General features: G+C 37.4%; 2 protein-coding genes and 1 long non-coding RNA gene across 3 annotated transcripts; 2 read left to right on the top strand and 1 right to left on the bottom strand.

Annotated features, from left to right (window-relative positions):
* The first annotated feature begins 5,038 nt into the window (after positions 1-5,038).
* Positions 5,039-6,444, top strand: LOC148720081 (uncharacterized). The gene is made up of 2 exons (XR_015993241.1): positions 5,039-5,151; positions 6,165-6,444. It is a non-coding gene; the product is annotated as an uncharacterized LOC148720081 (long non-coding RNA).
* Positions 6,445-6,519: 75 nt separating this feature from the next.
* On the bottom strand, positions 6,520-7,380 carry LOC111326818 (uncharacterized). Its single transcript, XM_022930898.2, has one exon. The coding sequence runs from the start codon at positions 7,245-7,247 to the stop codon at positions 6,555-6,557; it is 693 nt and encodes a 230-aa protein (XP_022786633.2). The 5' UTR covers positions 7,248-7,380; the 3' UTR covers positions 6,520-6,554.
* A 1,393-nt stretch (positions 7,381-8,773) lies between these two features.
* On the top strand, positions 8,774-22,569 carry LOC111326804 (succinyl-CoA:3-ketoacid coenzyme A transferase 1, mitochondrial). Its single transcript, XM_088738625.1, has 18 exons — positions 8,774-8,910; positions 9,483-9,594; positions 10,503-10,593; positions 11,125-11,167; positions 11,849-11,941; positions 12,980-13,129; positions 13,898-14,004; positions 15,302-15,362; positions 16,036-16,143; positions 16,324-16,438; positions 17,073-17,167; positions 17,480-17,528; positions 18,181-18,253; positions 19,047-19,122; positions 19,938-20,024; positions 20,284-20,364; positions 21,090-21,191; positions 21,736-22,569. The coding sequence occupies exons 1-18, from the start codon at positions 8,836-8,838 to the stop codon at positions 21,772-21,774; spliced, it is 1,557 nt and encodes a 518-aa protein (XP_088594751.1). The 5' UTR covers positions 8,774-8,835; the 3' UTR covers positions 21,775-22,569.
* Positions 22,570-22,874: the final 305 nt, after the last annotated feature.

Genomic DNA, 22,874 nt, shown 5'->3' with positions numbered 1-22,874 from the left:
GTACTCTGAAGTAGGAATAGTTCCCCCCAGAGTAACGTCCCCCGCCGCTAGCTCAGTACCTTGTTTGAGATAAGTAAGCCACTGCTAGCTCCGAATCAACTCTCGGAAAGTCCATCCTACCCTGTATAAGTATTTTTCATCTCCTCTCCCCCCTTTTGTACTAGATCGAAGGCGTTTGTCCATTACTGTAGAAGCCACCGCCACCGACGACCACTTACAACAGTTAAAATGATCACTAGTCTCTTGTATAGAGAACCTTCCTTTTTTTGTAAATACAAAGCGATTACAACGATTCGCAGTATTTTTTCAACTAAGTTTACTTCATAATTTTTCCAAGTTCATTGAAAAAAAATATTGGTTATTGTTAGCATGTCCGCCGTCTTCCTGTACAAGTCAAGTGAACATATTGATGGATTCGTCTTTTTACACGCTCTACTGGATCCGGATCATTGATATTTCCTCCATGTCCGCATTCCCAACTGTGTTTATGGACGCATCACATCCTGATGCTGTTGTAAATTTATTTTTAGAATTGCCAAATGAATATTTGCAGCTACCGCTTGAAAAATTTTCCTGCAAATTTAGGGGACTTAAAAAAAGAAGAAAAGTTCTTGAAAATCCTTCTTACACAGTCAAAGCGCCTTCATAAGATTTCATGCAAGCAGCAAGAATAACAAGGTTTCCATTTCAGTTCATCGGATTCTATTAATGAATACCTCCCTTGCGAAAAAATGAAAGCCAAATTACAAGTACACCTGGTTGAGTTACAAACACATGTGTATTACGCACTCTACGTTTTTGCATTGGCGTTTACAGCAGCAATCTGCTAATATAAGGGAAAAAGTTTATACATAACCTTTACTTACAAATTAGAAAATTAATCAGGTAAAATTGTTTTTCATAATTGAGGTAAAGTTGTCACAGTGAGTTAGAATAGAGCGCCCAATTCTGGTGGAATCCAACCAGAATTACAGCTGACTGCTTGTTCTCCTTCACTCGCCGTAAAAGTTCGCTTTTTCCAATTGTCTCTTAACTACAGATTTAAAGGTTTGCTAATAATTCAAAAGGGAAATCCTTCCAAGCGAAATTTGAACGCAACACATTTCAGGGACTTGAGAATCTGTCCCGGAACATTTTACGTCACCTTTCCTACAAAAGTTCACTTTACGTGGAACAGACGTGGAATAGTTTCCAGTTGTGCAGTACAAAGAACTCAAAAGATTACAGCATAAAGACAATTTCAAAGCGTAAATAAGTAGGTATAGGAGAAACAAAAAATCCTCAAATGTTAAATTCCGATCGAGTGATGATGCGACTACTTTTTAAAGTCTGAAGTCCAAGCAACTGACAACAAATCTTAAAAAAAAGATTGAATATGGGACACCACGTGCTCACAGCTACTATAATTTTTCCGTTCACATTAAATTTTCAAACCATTCACTTTGAAGTGTGATTTCGAAAATTTCCGATTTCGAGTAACAGCTAAATTATCCATAGTGGTGCTGATGGTATGCTAAACTCAAAGAACATATTTGCTCTTAGTAAACGAGGACTCAAAGCCTACACTAACCTTAAGGTTTCCTGAAATGTTTAGTTTATTGTCCTGATTTTCGAGAGAAGCGTAAGAGTGCCCAACAATCGATTGAAAGAGGAGCCTTAAAGTGCGCAAGGTACTAACGCAATGATCCAAACATAGAGAATCCTAAAAGTGCGCGAGATACCAAAGTAACAATCGGTTGAAAGACAAGCTAAAAGGTGCGCGAGATACTAATGTAAAGATCGAATGAAAGAGAATCTTCAAAGGGGGCGAGGTACTAACGAAACAATCAGATAAAAGAGGATTCATGATAAAAATGCACTACAAGCGCGCGAGATTCTAACGTAATAATCTAAACGAAGAGAATCCGAAAAGAGCTCAAGATATTAACGCAACGATCGACTGAAAGAGAACCCTCACAGTGAGAGATACTAACGTAATAATCGATTGACTAAAAGTGAAATGCCCAAGATACTAATATAACGTAACAATCGATTGAAAGACAAGCCTGAAATTACGAGAGGAACTCACGTAACAACTAATCGCACAAGAGCCCTGAATGTGCCCAAGATACCAGCGTTACAGTCGATTGAGAGAGAAGCTAATTCTATACAGGAGATCAAAGAACCTTTCAATCTATATGTACTTAAAAAAATTGGTGCGTTACTAGAAACTGAATTTGATTTTATTGGATAAAAAGCCCCGTCCGGACCGTCTCTTCGCTTCTTTTCTTTGAAAAGCCGGAACTTTTCATGGCAAAGCTAAGCATTCATCATTTCTGTAGAAAATACACGGGATACCAGGATTTATGATCTGTGCCAAACTCAGCGACGAAAGGAATCTAAAGCCTGCAAGCCACCAATCAGCACCTGGCCTATTGCAACAACCCACCACGGTTCAAGACCCCAAAGCACTGATCAGTAGATTTGAAACGGCCTGCATCGAATTCGTTGGGCGCTGAGTTTGGCACAGATCACATTGGGAAAGCTGTTTTCATGATTCTCGGCACCGATTTTATTCGGAAAATGTGGCAGGATGAAGCTCAAATTGCGCCAAGAGATGGAGCAACATCTCATCGATCAACAAACGTCGCGCAGCCAGCACTGAGATTTTCAGTAGTTGGTGTTAATTCCAGGTTGAAGTGGAGGAGGTCGCGGCGGCCACCGAGTTGCAAGCCTTGCCTCCCTTTCTTCGCTTATCGGCCTCCGGCCAAAAGTAATTTCATAGAAAGACGTTTCAAACGGCTCATGGAAGCGACAAAATACCATAAATGAGTCGAGTAACATTTCTTTTAACTTAAATGAGATATCCAAACATAGATGTGATCTAGATATGCAATTTTCAGAGCCTTATTCATTAACCTCGTAGATTTTGTTCGTCTCATTCAACTACTGTTAATAACGAACACATAATGTGGTCCGCCCGTGTATAGACGAACGGAATTACGAATTGGGGCGTACGAATGACAGAAATTTAATTGTCGCCAAAACCAATGTATATGGTGGACTATTCCAGTAACATAATTTGCGATTTACCAACAGTCAAGCAGCGTTATTGAATTAAACTTGAACATTATTACTTGTAAAGAATACATTTCATATTCCTTGGTCTTGTCCCTCTGGCTGGTTGAATCGTGTTAAGCCTAGAAAATGCTACCGGCTAGAGGTACAGCTTACATATTAAATCAACCGACTTTCTTTACAGTTCCATTTACAGAATACTTCTGTACCTACGCTACAGTGCAATCACTCCACAGGAATTTCTTGAAGCTTTGGAGTCGTTCCTCTAGTTACTAACATCTTGGAAGACTCAAATTCCCCACCCACTGGGTAAGGGTGACAGACAAATGCTCATGGGCTGCCCGGGGGTGGGGGAATGATGAGGCTTCGAATTGGTCGGCGAATTGGAAACTCTGCGGTGGCTAATTTATATTATCAACTTAACCTATATTCATCCAAACCGCGCTCTAAGCAATCTTATGTCGATTAAAAAAGTAGCTAAACTTAAAGTTTTTTTGTGAAACAGTGAAATTGGCTGATATGAAACATTTAATTAGTTCAGAAAACCCTTATATGTCCAAAAAAATAGCAGCCCAAATTAGACCTTAAATTACTTACCGACCTTTGAAGTTGACTTCAACTACGAATACTGTCATTGCAGTACCTGTGAACACCATTTCCAGGTCGCTTTTAATATTCACAATGCTTCTGCATGTTTTATGCGTATGTAATCAGGCAACTTAGAAAATAATACAGCTCGAATTTTTGCAATACTCTAAACTAGACTAAGTAAACTTGAAGTAAGAAGTCAGGTAAAGCTTTTTAAATGTCAATCCTTGACCCCCCAACCCTTTCTTTTCAATATGGTTAAAAATCGGCAGAGTGAGACTACTGCGCTTCCGCTGCATTGAATAGATAAAGTATGATTGTGTTTCTGCTTGATTGATAAAGCCTAGCAATACAGTCGAAGCCTTATTTTAGGGCCTAGCATCACAGAATTTGGCAAAAAGAACAGAGTAGACTTAAAATTTATTTGAATATTTATTGAATCTGTAGACATTAAATTTTATCTTTTGTATGTTTTTAGTAAGGGAAGTTGTTTTTATACAGGGCTAACCTCACGATTTTCCCTTTTCAGGATGTATCTTTTACATTTGCGTTCTAGCTTCCTGAATAAATGTTATGTTATGTAGAAACAAGTGGCAAAAAGACAAAAAAAGCCGGGTACTCTCCTTCCGCTTCATTCCACTCAAGTTATGTTCTTGTTCCCGAATTATTTGCCTCTTTCATTCCTAGTAGTCCTAAGATGCTGTTATAGGTTTTTTAGCCGTTTGGTCCTGTTGATGACAACTAAGCTCGTTGCTTGAGGCGATATCGCACAGGAAGCCGCTCTGCGCCTTCATTTTCTAATCCATGTCCGACTCTTCATGTTAACGACAGGACTAATTCTGAGCAAATAATTGTTCTCTCTGCTCTAAGTTTAAGAGTAACGCAATTCTACGAATTTTTTCAGAAAATCAGTTCTGTGCAAATTTAACATAAATCGGTAAATGAAAATTCACTTCGTTGGAAACGCAGTGATAATTCTTTGCTCCAATTCGTCGTATATCACAGTCACAAAATAACATACCGTACCATCTCTTCCATGGATGCCAACTGGTGAAGAAAATTGTTTGCGTAAAACAATCCTATTCTTATCAGATCTATGAGGCGTTGAGACATCAGGGTAAAGAAAGGTGTCTTCGACCATTTTCCAAATGGTGGGTTCCCTTGCCGGTAGGAAATAACTTTTCCCCTGCTTCGTTGAGTACAAGTGATTAGCTCTGATATGATTTTTCGCATTATCGTTCATTGTCTAACCATATATCCAACTCCCTGTTGATCCTGACATTTCGCTATAACGCTCCCTTCAGCCTGAAATATGTCTTGCAGCTAACCACAATTTCCGTCAAGAATGTGTGTGCTACGTGACGTCATAGACCTCCGATGCGACAACCCGATGCGACTTCGTTCGAACTTCGGAAAAAGTAAAGTAAAAATGGCGGACGGTTGTGGGAAATTAGAGATCGCTTTACAACTAGTAGCTTTTACTGGTATTCCGTCGGAGAAGTGACGGTAAGTGATTTATTTTCTACATTTTTCCTTTCTACGGAATTCGGTGACTCACGTTTTTAAGTGAGAGAAATACAGTCGTTTAAACGTCGTTTTGAAATATGGAACGCGGCCCCATACTTCAAAGTGACATTCTAAGAAATCGCAATCTCAAGGGCTGCGAAAAATATCACGAGGCACTCTAACCAATCAATTGGTGGCCTCTGACGTCCTCATAAAGAGTGAAGGGGAATTTAGGGATTGGAAAAATGTATCAAGGAACTATAGTCGATATTGGTATTTAACAACAAATTAAGGTACCAGACTGATTCAAATTTTAAAATGAACTGAACATAGCTATCCAAAATTTAGTTTTGAATTGCCATGTTGCATTGGCTTAAAAGTCAATGAAAAGTTAATGTTTTTGGAGTGAAATTAAATTGTTAAGTATTTTTCCAACTAACAATCAACTAAGAATATAATTCATATTAAAACGCCATAAAAGATCTTGTTTCAGGTACAGTGTCAACAATGTACACGAAAGGCATGGAATCACTCAAACAGAATTAGTATTAGAATTGATCAGAAGTCTCATCATATGAAACTAAACCTAAAAAATTGCCTTTACCTTCATTTTCTGACAATTTTATGCGTGCTTCGACAACACCTAAATTCTGACATCTTATAACAAAGAAGCTAAGTGTACTAATTTTTACTCATTCCTTAAAAAAGGTAATTTGTTAAAATGTCACACATGTTTCCCCATCGGTTTACTTTTTTAAAACATCAGTTCTTAATCTTTTTTGTAATTAAAAGCCCATTGGGGCTGAATAAAGTATTTCTGAGTGTATGCGTAATTATAACAACCAAGAACCGCAATTGTGTAGTTTGCAATAAACACCTCAGATTCTAAAAGAAAATAAGGTTTTTTTACATAATTTTTAATAACCCTTTTTGCATCACCGAAAGTAATAAATAATAAGTGTTGATTACATTGTCAGTTTTCTTTTATAATTATTTTACTTTTTTTTCTACAGTTTTAACTGTACCTTGGCTTCTGGCAACCATGTTTTCTCAAACCAGTTGAGGATTTGACATCCACAACTCACTAGACTTTAAGGACTTGAGATTTGTGTGATGGAAGTCTTCTGTTGGAGACCTTGCCACATTGCGAAGCAAGGAAAGAACCTCCCTTTGATGGTTTAAGCCATTATCTGCTTTACGGAGCCATCTTTCTCAACATTGCTCACGATGGAAATCACAGATCTAAGTTGTTTTATCTAGAGATAAAATAAAAAATTGAGCTTTGTTGTTCGAGATTTTCTTATTACAGCTTTGATGGCAGACTGATACCACAGCTTCTTTGAAGTACAGAGGGAAGGGGGTCAAAATCATTCTTGCATTGTGCATGTGCATAATTCTATGTTTTAAAAATTTATTGCATAAACACTGTACAAACCTTCAAATGTAGACTCAATGTCTGTCATAAAGTACTGGGGTTTCCACTTGGGAATCCAGGTACGGAATATTTTCAGTGCTTCCTCTATTGCAGCTGTTGTTTCTTTTTGGGTTATAAAAGCCCCAACCACTGTATAGTTAACATTGGTTTTAACAGCAAGGAAGAACAATGGCAACCCATATCTCATGGTCTTGTATGTAGCATCCAGAAGCATGATTTCATTTCCATATCTGCTCATCAAATGCCTCTGCCAAGCTGTTTGATGCAAAAATAGGAGGTTTTGAGTGATATGAGCTTCAACAGTGCTATCTGTGTCAGAGGTGTTGCCAGGCACAGCTTCCATAGGGAATAGGGAGTAAGGTCTAAAGAAAAAGAGATCCTCAGGATTCTCTTGTTTCAACCCCTTAATTTTCTCCTCAAGATTTTCCTGGTCAGCGTTGGATAGCATCTGTTTTACAGTTGCCTTATACATGTGGTTCCTGATATCCACATCCTTGGGATGATAGCATCTGTTTGTGACTGGTGGGGGATTCTGACCAGCAAAAAGGTCATTCCTGACATAGTGTCGCAAGTGCCTTTTCATTTCTTCAACTGTTTTGACCCCTTCACCAACAAGGGCATGGAGTTTTTGAACCAGGCTCTTGTCAATAGGTTGTAACATGCCACCAATCTATAGAAATAATATGTTATCATTGTTATCATTATCATTATCATTATTGTTATCATCATCATTGTCATTGTCATTATTATTACTATTTTTATTAAAAATAAAATGGTCATTATTCTTCAAATTGGTCAATGAAGTGAAAATTTGGCTAATTTACAACATTTTTCTCACTATCTGCAGTTTGACTACTTATAAAAAAAAAATCTTCATGTTGACATCCCTCATCTTTTTTGATTGGGTTATACCTCTCCGATGACATGATCTTTTGTGGTCCTTCTCCATGGGTTGGTTAATGTAAATTCTTCTTTCAAACTGTGGCCACATTTCCATTTTTAATATCACCCCTGGGTCTATCAGACATGTCCCTTCTTGTTGGCTCTGTGTTATCCAAAATCCGTATGACAAAGATGTAGATCTATTTGTTGTTCAAACATTACTGAATCACAATAAACTAATATTTTAAAAGGAATTAAAAAGGAGGTGAAATTTTCCAGACATTCCTCGACCGTTTGGAAATTATTGGAACGTCAGTTTCATGTATGGCGCCTATTCGATACTTCAAAATGACCAACACATTGTTTTTGTTTTGAGTTGATGATCACAGGTTTTTAATCTTTGTCAGACTCGTATTATTGACTTCATTTTAATATAAAACCACTATCACACGATTGTCTGTTGACAAGTCGATGCAAAAGATGTACTTGAAGATAAAAACCTGAGCCATTATATGTTATCGATTAAAAACCATTGAGGTCGTAAAGGTTGTCTCGCTCGGCGAAAGAATGAGACACATTGTACTTGCAATGGCAAGCGCCTATATTTCTGAGAAAAGGTAATGTATTTTGCCCTGGTGTACTGACATGTTTTGAATGAACCCGAAGTGTTCGACGAACGCTTCCGAAGAAGGTTACGAAGATTGGGAATGACGTCACGTCATCCTGAAATATGAAGATGAGTGCTAACTGGTACAATAAAACTCGGTACGAACAAACCAACCGAAGAGTACTGGTAACGAGGCGACTTTCTAGTTTTCATGGATGCTGTTTTAGCTCGCCAGCGTGAATTTTGGAAACTGCCCAATTCCGTAAATGTATAGTAGTTGATTGGGTAGATCTAGTCAAATGAAATCAAAGGAAAATCCATAGGGATGCGAGCTATGAGCGGTAAAAGTCAGCTTAGGCCTCAGGGTACAACTATTGTGTTGCTTCAAAAAAAAAAAAAAAACAGACAAACAAACAAAAAAACAAACTTCCTGTTATGTCGCGAAAATTTTGCGAAAAGTTTTCGCCTGAGATGACTTTTGAGTTTTTCCGAAACCACTTGTTTAATTTTGAGCGCTATCCAGCGTTCTCATATTTTATGCGAGGTGAGGCTGAAAACGTTCATTCCATCATAAAGCAAGACGTTTACCCTGCCTGTCGTACCCATTTGGTGGTCCCCTAAAGGTGAACAACATCCACTCTGCCTCCCCTCCCACTCAGTTGTTTGGGAGGGGGTGTTCTCGAAGGCTCGTCTTAGTAAACAGGCCGCTGACCCATTCATTTTGTTTGTTGCTTCAACGAAGGAAGAACGGTTGTAAAGTATGGCATTGAACAAGTGTGATTTTGCCAGATTTTTGAGATCAAACCCCCTTTTAAAACACAGGAACTACCCTTTGGTAAGTTACAACTTTATTTATTACCCTAAGTTAATTTTTTTGCCCGACAATTTCACGGTTTTGTTCGAATTATTGTAGAGGTACAGCTTTGAACATGCGCAAAATAAAGGATCGATTTTGATCATACATGTGACTTAATGTGGACCACTGGAGAGATGAAACGCTGCAAAACTTTTCAGTGTGGTTTATTATTTTCCAATAAAGAGAGAGATTGTTTTGCTTTATTTTGCGAATCACAATGAAGTGGTCATCCAAACTGTCGTGATGTTGACAATTCGTGCTCTAAGCTAAGATGACCTCAACAATATTCATTCTTAATCAATGATCAACAATAATCTGTTCATATTAATTCATCAAACGAAAAAATAGGTAGTAGGGTCGAATTAGATTAAATTGCTTAAACAAAAAAAAAGGTTATTTTGATGGAATTTTTTTTTCTTTAGCTTTAAGGAAAATGAAGATAGATGCGTGACTTCATCAGCGTGACGAGCGTTACTGGGCATAAGTTAAAAGTCAGGACCCATTAGGCAACAAGTTGGAGATACAATAATGTATTTTGTATTCTCAAACAGGTTTTGCTAGGTTGCAAATTCTCAACAAGCTCATCAAGAAGTCTGCATTTCTATAATAATGCAGAGGAAGCTGTGAAAGACATTCCTCATGGTGCAAAGCTACTAGTGGGGGGTTAGTATGAAGTTATGTATGGTGCAGTGCGTGTTGGGTAAAATCGTTTTTAAGCTTATGCCCATTGGCTTCACGGTGGTCCGACAAATTCCTCTGCTTGAAAATTCATGCTGAGGTTTTTTTTTTTCACATAGAGCCAATAACTAGTCATAGCAAAATTTAGGCTAAAATTTTTAGACAAATGTTTGGTCTGTTCAGTGTTTAAAATCTATATTTAGTTCAGTATGAGTAACATTAATTAAGTCAATTTTTTGTTCAAAAGTAAACAAGCCCAATTTGGATTTTGTAAAGTAAAAACTTTTGCTTGGGCACATTGTGAAACCACTACTGAAAAAAATGAAATTCCACCAGGTCTCTCAGTTTCATGTAGATGGAACAAAAATGTTGTATTGCTGCTTATGAACAAATTTTGCATTCAGACTTTCAACAATTTTTTTTCCATTATATTATAAATATGCAACCCAGTTGTGAGTTGAAGAGATATCCAAATTTTGTGAGTCCCCCATGTGACTGTATGTACCAGCCTGCAGACCCAACTGACATGTGGCTGTCCAGGAGGAAGGAATCTTGGAACTGCCATTTAGTAATATCTGTGTCTTTCTTTCTTTGTCTTAATTAGTACTGGTATATGTGTAGTTGTAGTGCTTTACGTAGATTAATGAACATAGGTATTAAAATAATAGGAGGTTAATAGAGCTTATATTTCATCCAGGAGGAATGATGTCATGCATGTTACACATATGAGTATTTTATAACAGATTTTCAAAGTTTTGTACCTTACAGTCATCTTGCCAGAAGAATAAAGGAATTCTGAATCAACTTTACATGGTATAATATATTTAGAATAAATTATTTTAAACTTACTATAACAATGTTGAATATTCTTTTTCTATACTATATATAAATAGGATTTGGGCTGTGTGGAATTCCTGAGAACCTGATTGATGGTCTTCTGAAGACTGGAATAAAAGATTTGACATGTGTCAGCAATAATGCAGGGTATAGTGAGGTTCATAGTAAGAACCAGTATATTTTAATGAGTCAGATGCATAATTGTATGCCGCTGTTTTGAGAAAGATTGTTGGAAAAAAATCATTGAAGGTGTGTGATAAGACTGAAAGGTTATGAGGGTATTTTTTGGGTCACTGCTCCTTGACCTCAGGATTTCAGAGAAAGAAAACATCACTGTGAGAGTGAGGAATTGTGAGTTTGATGAATTTATTTATTTTAATTGACTAATGAAAATTCATTGATTACCAGATATAACCAAATACCCAGGTTCTATTTTTGGACAACTTTTCAACATGCACTGTTACAATCATTAAGGAAATGATAATAATTATATTCCTATTTCAGAACATAATAACCTTGCTCAAAATAAAGCTGTACTGTGGTAAAAATTGAACCTCAAAAAAGTAGAAGTCAGACTATAGGTCATGAATAATTCTGAACAAATTATTTTAAATTGTCTTTCATCATCATCATATTAATTTTGATTTATATAATAATTTTTGTTGAATTAATTTTCAGGGTGGATGACTTTGGCCTTGGCTTGCTTCTTAAGACTAAACAGGTTTGTCTAGATCATATTTTATATCACAACTGAGGGGGAGGGGGAGAGGAAGGAGGGGGCGAGTGGTCCAGTATGGTGAGCCAAATCAATTGCATTGCAAATTATGAAACCAACTGAGACAGTACATGCCCCCTCATTGGTTGGTTAAAGACTAGTTTGTTTCAATGATAAATTAGATGCTTGTTTAAAAAATTCTTCTACCACTGACAATAGTATTTCATTAAACACGAAGGTGCGCTATATAAGGAAGTCTTCCCTGGGAAGACCTAGGCTCATTTGTCACTCACCGTTAATGTGTGCGGGTCAAATTTAAATGCTGATAGGCGAACAAAAGGAGCTAATGAGACATCTATTGTTTACTTCCACCAGCATGGTGGCATGAGGTAATGTGCGAACCACCTACTTCGATCTCAAATTTACCGCCACAAATAAAGATAGTTTCCATTGGAGAAAGGAAATACAAATCTCAAAAATTCTTGTATTGTGATGAAGACATAAAACAATTTTGAGGAATGCACCCACGTACTGTTCACTGCTTTGGAGTAGCTGTAGCTCAAGCTGACTTGACTCTAAGAGTTCTACATCACACGATGATTGATTTACAAATGGTCCAGTGGGACCTAAGGCTCCTTTTACAGCGCGCCTTCGTGTTTAAGGAGCTAAATAATGTTTTGACAACAGGTTAAGCGGATGATTTCTTCATATGTTGGGGAGAATGCTGAATTTGAACGGCAATACCTTTCAGGAGAATTGGAAGTGGAACTCACACCTCAGGTGACCTATATATTTCTTCCCTATTTATTGGTTAAAAGCTGTTCAGATTTTCAGGACAGTTTTTCTTGGCTTTTCTTGGAAATCATCTCATAGAAGAAAATCATATTATTGAGAACTTTATTTACCTCCTTAATCAAGCATAAATGAGTATTGTTATTATTGTTAAGAATAAAGAATGCTGGGGAAAATGAAATATCTAATCATTTAACAATTGTTTTCCAAAGGTAATAGAATTACAATTAATTTTGTTGAATGATCCATGCAACAAAGTCAAGGGGATTATTTCATAATATTCACTTCACCTGAAGTGAATAATTGTTTAGTAGAATTGCTCAATGCTTTTGAATGCTATTATCAGGTTGTTTTGTTCTTGAAACCATTTTGTTATAATGTTTTAATAACATGCTGAAATGAACAGTCAAGTTCCACTAGAATTTAACAGGTTTATTCAATTCTATCAGCAAAATCTTCATCTTTTTCTTTGGAATCGTCATGCCAGAATTATTTTTCCCTCTAATGCATTTTTCACTCTCTGTATGTAACATTGAAAAAATGTGAGGCAGTCATTTTGAAATTTAGCATCTCTGCCATTAAATCACCTCGTGTGAGGTGATGTTAGTGAGATGTGCTGCAATCCTTGAGCAATCTGAGTGTGTGCATTTCTATAATCATGATGGCAATTACACTAAATTGACCAATCAGAGCAGGTGCTTTACTTTGGTTATGTTATAAAACTAGATGTGCTGCAATCCTTGAGTAATCTGAGTGTGTGCATTTCTATAAGCATGAGGGCAATTACACTAAATTGAGTTATTTATAAATAATTTTATTGTAGTTTGGTTATAAAAAAATAAGCATGAGTTTATTATGCCGTTTGTTTGGGGTGCTGAGAAAGAAGTACCTTAAGTTTATGATAACATGAAAACGAGATAGATGCAGACCTTGAGAAACTAATAAAAACAGAATGCAGTTTCATTTTAAAGTTGGTGACCTTTAAATTCAATTCAGATCTGTGATGTGGTGTTTTGTCTCTATCAGGGAACCCTTGCTGAGAGGATCAGAGCAGGAGGAGCAGGAATCCCTGCCTTCTTCACCCCTACTGGATATGGGACCTTGGTGCATCATGGTGGCTCTCCTATAAAATATGGCAAAGATGGTTCCATTCAAATTGCTAGTCAGCAAAGAGAGGTACGAAATCACTTGAATGTCAGACTTAACCACTTCTCCTTGCTTGGAGACTCTGCATCAGAAAAGTAATATTAGTTTTCCTTTAAGTTCATTGAAAAATATTCCATAAAAGATTTGCTGTTGAGGGATAAATCCAGGGAGAATTTCAAACGACTGGCCAGTTTGAAGCCATTTGAACCTGTAGCAAGAACCTCTTGAGCAGTTGGTGATTGTTCCAACACAGTTGAGTTGGGCACAAGTCAAATTTCTCCCAAAATGAACGAGCACTGCCATAGTCTGACATACTTGACCAAGTACATTACATTTACTTGTCTTGCTTTATAATATTACCCTCTCATGCAGTGTTTGTAATATTATCCTCTCATGCAGTGTTTATAATATTATCCTCTCATGCAGTGTTTGTAGTATTATCCTCTCATGCAGTGTTTGTAATGTTATCCTCTTATGGGCCCCCTACAGGAGAAAATGATAAAGAATGAGTGAACTTTGACTTAATACCATATAAACCAGGACATAAAAATGTTGCAAATTGCTACATAACTAACGTACACAGTTCGCCAAAATGGTGACTCCCACTGCAAAACTTGTTTGAAAAATTTTCTTGTTGTCATGGCAAATATAACAGTCACAGCTTGAAGCACCGACTTGAAGTGAAAAAATTAAGAGAAGTAAATGTAATCAGCAACTTTTGCAATCAACAATAAAAAACATAGTTGCACTTAGTGTTATAAATTAATATGTAACCTAATGAATTCTTTTTTATTTTAGGCAAAGACGTTTAATAATCGTCAGTACATCATGGAAGAGGCCATCACTGGAGACTTTGCTCTCATTAAAGCCTTGAAAGCTGACAAAGAAGGGAATCTTACTTTTAGGTACAAAAGAACATTTTGACTCTTTGGTAGTGATGTGAACTAATACAAGTTGAATTGGTTTGGACTATCCCAAATTAAAAATGCCGTGGTTAATAACCATGATCTTAATTGTTACCTTGCTATAATTGGTTTTATTTTAGAGGTTCTAATTTATAAAGGAGAAGGAGGGGGACATCTGCCGTTATTCTGATCTTGATCTGAATTGTTCACTTCAATCTGTCATTCCAAAACTGTTTTTAGATCCTTTTACCCTTCACACCTTATAAACATCAGTAGATATCTCCTATTGATTTCCTAATTTGAATATATCAATAAAGTTGAAATGGTAAATTGGCCACCGTTACGATTATAAAAGCTGATGTTTCGAGCGTTAGCCCTTCGTAGGAACAAATAGGGGAATTGTGGGTTGTGTGTGCTTTTAAAGGCAGAAAAAGGAGCTACGTGATTGGTGGGAACATGGCAAGGAGAAAAACACGAATAAATTAGTGGAATGAAAAGTGTTTGTTGATACCTGTGGGATTTAGACTGCCGGTTTGAAAGATGAGCTTTTGTTCAAGAGTTTTCTGGCTTTCCTCTTTTCCGGTAACTTGGCTATTGATTTCCTATTCTGTTGCCTCGAGGCGCCGTTTTCCTTGCCGCTTTTCTTTTACAGAACAACAACCAATAGCTTTGTACACCCCCTAAAAATTTTTGAAAAATTAATTTCTTCTTAAAAACTCTGGAAATGGGAAAATGCCTTTGACGACATCAAAATGCCTTGGCTTTAAAAGTCAGCTCTTATTATTTCCTGCTAAATTTTGCTAGATTTCAGACTTACCACACTTGAACTGGTGTTGTTGATGGCATACCCTCTGACGTAGTATTTTGTTATTTAGCCCTGTCTATCCTCCATACTGTTTGCTAAGACATTTCTCACAGTGCTGACAAGGAGAATTTCTTTAATGATCATAAACAAATTTAGTAAGGGATCATTTCCTTTAATTCTCAAAGGGTTGATAGAATGGACTCTTTTAATATTCTGGTGAAAACTGTGCCTCACTTAAAGGCTTGTTCATAATTGTTCATCAAATTGTCTGACCTGTCTAGTTATTTCTGACTATTAGAAAGCAACCTGTACTTAGGTGGGTGATAAAGGTGAAAGCCTACATGCTAATTAACTAATTAAATAAGTCTAAAGAAGACTATAAGTTCTGGCAGAGGACATTCTGGTTGCAATGGGAATGAGAGGTAGCAGTGCATTTTTGCAGCAGCATGTTACCAAATTTTTTCATTGAAATTCTTTTTTAATTATCATCAGAAAAACAGCAAGAAATTTCAATGCTCCAATGGGAAAAGCTGCAAAGTTCACTATAGCAGAGGTAAAGTAATGTGAGTGGATGTAGTGTTAGTAGTGCCAAGGGTGATTATCATGGGTGTAAGGTCTTCACAAAGATACAAATTGTGCACTGGGTGTAGCAAGGATTTATGCTTTGGCATAACAAATTTGACCAGGATAAACTTCTTTATTGTGGACAGCTGTCCACATGCCTTGAGTTGCGCTAAAGCAGTATTTACCAATTAAACCAGCCAGAATAATCTCTATGCTGGTGATGTACCATGGGCTCAAAATATCAACTGGTCAATGGATGATGTCCAGTCAAATAATTTATAGGGTTTTTCAGGTCAACTCCTAGGATGGCTGGACATTTTGTCCAGTTGCTTATGCATGGAAAGAAGAGTAAATTCTCAGTTTAGTTCAGATTTTCAATATGGCTGTATCACTTTTCCTGCATTTATTTAAATTTGCGTGAGGCTGCATGAACAGTAAAAGTTTGGAAAATTTATTACGACTGGCCTTTTTTGTAAGGGGTGATGGATTATTGGGATATGATGAAATGGATATTTTCAGGCCAAGAACATGTTGTGTCCAAGCAAAAATAGGTTTGAATGTACAACTTGACTGGTGCCATGTCCCAAGAATTTTTTTCCAGCCTTGCTGACCTAAGCACTGGTTAAAAATCATAGTTATGACTGAATGCTCTTTTTTTCAAGGTTGAAGAAATTGTGGAGAATGGTGAAATTCCAGAGGAAGATGTTCATCTTCCTGGTGTTTATGTGCAAGGGATCTTGAAAGGTTCACACTATCAGAAAAGGATAGAGGTACACGTATAGTATCAAATCAATATGTATTTAGGCAGACTGAATGACAGAAATAAATGGACTTACAGTCCTTAATACATATATATGTATAGTAAAACAGACACACATACAGACTGATTATTAAATACCAAACTGATTGACTGACAAACTGTGACTGATCAACTCTTACCTTTTTGACAGAGGTTAACTTTAACCCAGGATAAAGAAGACAGTGACAAACCCAAATCAGCTGGAGCCGAACTTAGAGAAAGAATCATAAAAAGAGCAGCTCTGGAATTCAAAGATGGAATGTATGGTATCCTCGATGAGATTTTGGGTAGACAATCACTTACAGCCAGCAATGCTGCCCTTTATTCCTGTCCACCATAACTTATTGAAAAAGCACTTTCATTTGCAGTTTCTCAAGAGAGTTTTAGTACTCAGGCCTGTCAGGGCACCAGCCCTACATTTAAATGTATTATTATATTCTGTGCATTTTGAAAGTTTGATTACTTAAAATTTTGATGACAAATTGAATAAGTGAAATGTTCCAGCCTCTCATTGGATTTTGCGGACAGTTCACTGGCACCTACTTTCCTGGCTGAATCATTTGAGTGTACAGCCAAGTAATGTTGTGTGCAAATCATTTGACCGCTGTATATTACCAAAAGTATGCATCTTAAAATGTAAAAGAACTGTTCAAGGGCCCTGTTGAGAGGAGGGGAGGAATATTGTCCTGACTGCTGTTTAGCTTTAGTAACAAGTTTGTGTAGTAACAAAGTATTAATTATTATTAAGTATTAATTATTATTATTATTATTATTAAGTATTAATTATTATTAAGTATTATTATTGTGTTTAGTAACAAGTATTGATTGTGGAATATTATGTGTTCTAATTATCCTCTCAAATCTGCAGTTTGGCTTCTTGACTGTTTTTCAAAATATTAGCTAACCTTGGAATTGGTATGCCTATGTTAGCCAGTAACTACATACCTGAGGGAATGAATGTAGTTTTGCAAAGTGAAAATGGAGTTCTTGGTCTGGTAAGTTAGTTCATAGGGATTGCATGTAGGCACTCTGTATTAAAAACTTCATTAAGATAAGTACAGGTCGCTTTACTTGCCTAAAGTGTTCTTTATGTTGTCCTTTTCCTAAATTAAAATTTTCTTCTTTCAAGTCTCGGACGACGTCCTACTCCTGAAACTTAAAAGGGTTAATGGGTTAAGAATTAATTAAAAAGAAAGCACTTCTCATTGTTCTCGTCTATTAGTTTGACTTCATTTGACTAAACATGAAATAGGTCTTGTAAAGAACTTATCTTGAATTGCTTGGAGTGATACAAGAGTCTTTCTTAGGGTCCTTTTCCTAGACCTGGAGAAGAAGATGCTGACCTCATCAACGCTGGTGAGTAAATGAAAATGAATAAACGTTATACTTGATCAGAAACCATTAAAGCTAAAGAATCTCACGGACTGACCAGAACACGGAGGCCAAAGTGAACACACGTAAACTTATTAAGTGTGGGAGAAAGGGATTCTTTGAATGGCGATTGGTTTTACTTTGCTTCTCGTTGGTTGAGAAGGAGGTGTTATTTTTTTTTTAGACCAATGAGAAAGCCTAGATGAGCCAAACTAAATGAACGCAATCCTGTATTGCTTTCGAAACAGAGTTGAAGCTGCTATACTCCTCGAACCGGAAAATCAACCCCCTTCTGCACGGTACTCCTATTATAGAAAGTCCAGACTTGCGAGCAGGGCTTCATTGCCAGCGCTTCAGTATGAGCTTTCCTTCGCCTGCGGGGAAGTGTGAGGCTTGAGAAACGCGATTTGGCGCGAAGTCTGCAAAGGGGTGTAGCATTGATAATGAAGGCCAGGCCCCCGTCCTCTCTCTGACTCGACTTAAATCTTCCTATGGCAGGCTAAGGAACTTCTCTCACCCCATTTTCCCAAGTCTTTACCAGAGGAGGAGAACTGGAAGAGAAGAGAGTAGCATCAAAGTGCATGGTTTTGTACAATTGTGCAATGATTATTGCGTCTTTTGAATAATAATTATACAGGTAAAGAAACAGTCACTGTCGTTGCCGGCAGCTCGTACTTTTCCAGTGATGAATCATTTGCTATGATCAGAGGGTAAGTGTTGTTAATTGCTTGAAACCTTCACTATGAGTTTCGTTTGAAAATTTTAAAACAAGTAGATTCCATGTTGGCGTGCGTCTGTTCATTAATAGAAAAATTTAGCCCTGCGTTTAGCTTCGCATGAGCTCACGTGATAGTGGATTTAAAGGCGCTCTTGTACGACTTACAAGGAATAGTTTTGGTGCCCTATTTCCAGTAACTAACTTCTGCTCTGTGAGAGAAAAAGTGAAGAAAATCTTACGTACACGGCAAACGCGAAACAGGCTACTTTCACGGAGAAACGGCAAAGCACAACCGGCACACGTGAAAAAATAGCTGGAAAACAAGCTCACGTGGTCACTCTTGCCGTTCACGTTTCGCATAGACGCGGTGCTAAGTCTCTCTAATGGATCACAGATTACGCCAATATGTGTTAAGAACGTAGCTGAGTTTGTCTCTGGCATGCAAATCATGTAAAGCATCTTACTACGAGTATCAGTTGAGTGAGGTGCAGAATAAGTTAGGTGATGGGATTTTGACCTGAAAATTACATAAAATTGTCGTCATTGGTTATCTTCCTCGTTTCTAATGGTAACCGAATCTCAGAAGCCGTGCGTCGTCAACCGTCAAAAGCGAAAGCCCGATAAAAGAAGTCAAACGACATGTTGCCGCTGTAAACGGAGCCGGTTTCCCGAACAGCAACACGATTTTAACGTCAAAACGTGGTTTCCAAACTTCCGTCGTGCCTCACCCAACTCAAGATCATAGTACATGTGAGTTAAAACATGGTTGTTTTGTTTTCTTGTAGGGGTCACATAGACATTACTATTCTTGGAGCTATGCAAGTGTCACAGTTCGGAGACATCGCTAATTGGATGATCCCGGTAAGTAATTACAACAGCCAATCGGAATGAAGGAGAGTATCAAAAGGAACCTTCGCTCCGACGAAGGGCAAACGCTCGAAACGTCAGCTTTTGTAATCATTACGGTGGCCAATTTATCATTTCAACTTTGTTGCTATATCCAAATTATTTCGTTACTCCCACCGACGCAGCCCCAAACAGTTTCTTTCGAAACTATCAGCCTTTATCAACAGGAACCAATGAGAATTCAAAGACAGTTAGAGCGGGCCTGAAGCGCGGGTCAACAAAAGTGAACAAGCAACGTGCTGTTAACTGTTACACCCTAATATCAGGATGCATATTCTCCATACTGTTCTCTGTATGTATCCTAAGGTGCTGACAAGGAGAATTTGTTTAACAATCAAGAGCCTCTTAGTTGTTGATCACTTCCTGTATTCTCGTTACATTTATGTGTAATTTAGGGGTGATATTGTGAGGAGAAATTAGATGCTAGTCACTCGCAGGGATCAAAAGGTTAATTTTGCTTCTGATTAGTTAGTGCAGTTTGGTAGAGTTCTGTCGACCAATTAAAAAAAAAGGAAAAGCGGCTTACTTCCTACACATAGCTTAAAGTAACCCTAATTACGACATCCATCACGAGAAATGGTAACTTTGAGAAGTAGGCAAGGAGAACTAAACCCGCATAGCTGGCTGACGGACTAATATCAACTGACTGATTTCGCTCTGACGAAGGGCTGACGCTCGAAACGTCAGCTATAGAAACTCTTTACGGTTGGCAATGTACGTTGTCTGACAGAATGATTGATTGATTGATTGACTTACTGATTGACTGACAGGGCAAAATGGTGAAAGGAATGGGAGGTGCGATGGATTTGGTTTCCAGTGGGTCCAAAGTCATTGTTACCATGGAACATTTGGCAAAGGTAAGTGTCCCCTCTTGATATGCGCTAGCACTTAGAATTAATTTAAACTTTTGGTCTGTGAAAGACTGTAATTCGAGGTACTGAAAAAATAAAGAAAAAGGCTCGAGAGGAGAGAAAAGAGACAGAAAACGGAATAAAAAGTGCAGGACCAGGTTTAGCGATTCGTGACCTGACACTAGTTGATTGGTGATTTAAAACCCAAAATGAATGATGCATCAACTCATTGTCACCTTATTTGCGTGAATGTTTTCTGTTTTAGGGAGATAAACATAAGATCTTAGAAAACTGCACGCTTCCCTTGACGGGCACAAACTGCGTTAACATGATTATCACAGAAAAGGTAGTTGTTTTTTGGTCGTTGTTTATGTTATAAATACATTGCAAAATCCTGTATTAGACCTCCGCTACAATTTACAGCCTCCTAGCGGTTTTGGTTTCAAGGCACTCAATCGAATAGCGCTTACACTTCGAGACCTGTGAGAGATCCCAGCGTGACCTGCAGCACTTCATTTGCCAGCTTTAGAAACCTCTCTCTAACGAAATGAAAATATCTATGTATGTTGACCCGGCAAAGACAAACAAACAATGAAATGAAAAAAAAAAAACCAAAGCAAACAAACAAACAAAGAAACAAACAGACGAACTCATTGTTGTGTCTCAAAACTAACTTGTACATGTGCCTGTAAGGTATGAAGGGATTTTTCAGATCGACCGAATTTAACTTAGAGGAAAATATAGTGCACGTACATCTAAACAGAGGTTGATCTAATAACTTTGTGATTGTTACAACGGATGCCCTGCCTCTGAGCCATCAGAGACTTACCTTTGCAGTCTGACTGGGAATTCAACGAGGTTTGTTTACGGTAACTTACATTCTGAAAACTTCGTTGAGTTGCATGTCGATGCGATGCCTTCGCGTGATGATGGTAATAAAAATTCCATTTATTAAAACCCATGCCTAAGTTTAAGATGTTCTCGATGACGGTGGGATTTTTTCCACTTGACAATATTCTTTATTTTTTAGTTTTTTGTTATTAATTTGTTATTTATGTATTTGACTTGCAGTGCGTATTTGAAGTATGTAAAGAGAATGGTCTCATACTAACAGAATTGTGGCCCGGTGTATCTATTCAAGACATTCAAATTTCCACCGGATGTACCTTCCAAGTGAGTACGATCCTTGTATTACCAGTAATTTTCATTGTCATTGTTGCGTAAGGAATTGTTGTCATTAGTATTATGTTTAACATATTCTTGTGATGAATCAGTATTGTATTGCCGTCAATCAATACGGCAAGTTTGGGTCAATCTTAGCCAAGCTTAATTAGTGTACACTAAAACTGTGGATAACGTCGAAGAAACGCTCTGATTGGCTATTCAAACGCCGAATATCGCCTTTTAATTACCTCTGGGCAATTCGCGCGGGATTTGCACTCGAAAATATTATAGTCGTTACAGAAATAAATAAGTTAAAATAAACTTTTCATGCCGTAAACATCTCATATTATTTAGTGTAGGCTAAAACAACTGTTCACCATAGTGCCGGTGGCTAGTGATGAATAGATATCCATCACTTCGAATCACTAGCCACATCCACTTCGGTGAATAGTGGTTAACTATCGCCTTAAACAGTTTTTGTTCACAAATGTAATTCTCTTAATTGTAGGGAAAGTGACTCAAAGCATCCTGCACATTTTTTTTCCATTTACAGGTTTCCCCTGACCTAAAAGAAATGGAACAAATATCGTAGAAGACGGAAATTCATTTGAAATAATATGCCAAGTATTTAATGAGTTATTTTTAAAATATGTATCCTTTAAGTGTGTTGGCAAGAAAGAGAGAATCGTGCGAGAAAGAGCGGTGTCAAGTGTTTTAAGAAAACTTATTCAGATCTCCCGCAAACACTGGTTGGGATTATTTAACAGCGAGTAAATAAATAGAGTATTTTTGTGTATAATATAGTAGACGGCTAATTATTGGAATAGTTGTTAATTTCATTGTCCGGTGAAGAATCGGAAGGACAGTCGATCTCTGTAAGTAGAATACGAGTAGGGAAGCAACAAATATATTATAGCACGGTTTATAGCACGGTTTGTTGATTGAAACTGACGTGAAGTGTTGTTAATATACAGATGAATAAAAATTAGGCTGGTTACAAATAGCTACGCAGAAGGTTACGATTTTAACTTAAGTCCCACACACATTTGTTGGGATACCCACTGCCCCCAAGACTGGTGTAAACAAATTGGTATTGGAGAGAGAGATGGGTAAAGAATATCATACACCTTGTTCTGGAGAAGTGAAGCATCTATTATTAGATGTAAGTGATCAGATTAACGTAATCATCTTTAATACGGTAACCGTTCAAAGAAATAGTGGTTTCCTCCTCGAGAGAAGAATGTAAAGCACAATATTAGGGCGAGTACTTTTTAACGATTTTTAGACGCTCTCACGATAAATTATCGTTTATCTCTCAGAAACTGCTATTTCTGTTAGCGATGCAAAACAAGAGGATGTCATCAATAAATAAGCTTTACATCTGTGATTTCGTTCATCTCATGAGGTTTTCATACGCGTTATAACTTGAATAACTTGCAAACAAGCCCAGCTGAAGAAATAGCCGTTCAAGATAAAATTGGATTTCCCCTATTTGAAGATGTTAATTACAAACTACAAGGGAAACGTACAGCTTGACGCGTTTCTCTGGCTAATTAAGGTGGCTGAACACAGTGTTCGCGCGCGCTTTTGCTGATGCAATTCAGAGCGCGCACAGGGATTGCAAGAAACAAACATGCCGTCAATAGAGCGGTCATTTTATTTATTCAACATGTATCGGCATTATCTGTACTA

The sequence above is a fragment of the Stylophora pistillata genome, chromosome 11 (genome assembly GCF_964205215.1).
Source record: "Stylophora pistillata chromosome 11, jaStyPist1.2, whole genome shotgun sequence".
Taxonomy (NCBI): Eukaryota; Metazoa; Cnidaria; class Anthozoa; order Scleractinia; family Pocilloporidae; genus Stylophora; species Stylophora pistillata.
The sequence above is the reverse complement of the archived record's forward strand: the minus strand, read 5'-3'. Positions and strand labels throughout refer to the sequence as shown.

What these genes read in the sequence shown, in the direction of transcription:
- LOC111326818 (XM_022930898.2), bottom strand. Translation starts at nt 7,247, where the DNA reads ATGTTACAACCTATTGACAAGAGCCTGGTTCAAAAACTCCATGCCCTT.
- LOC111326804 (XM_088738625.1), top strand. Translation starts at nt 8,836, where the DNA reads ATGGCATTGAACAAGTGTGATTTTGCCAGATTTTTGAGATCAAACCCC. An exon ending in ATTCAAAGATGGAATGTATG is followed by an intron (nt 16,439 to 17,072) that starts GTATCCTCGATG and finishes TCAAAATATTAG; the next exon opens with CTAACCTTGGAATTGGTATG. An exon ending in CCACCGGATGTACCTTCCAA is followed by an intron (nt 21,192 to 21,735) that starts GTGAGTACGATC and finishes TTCCATTTACAG; the next exon opens with GTTTCCCCTGACCTAAAAGA.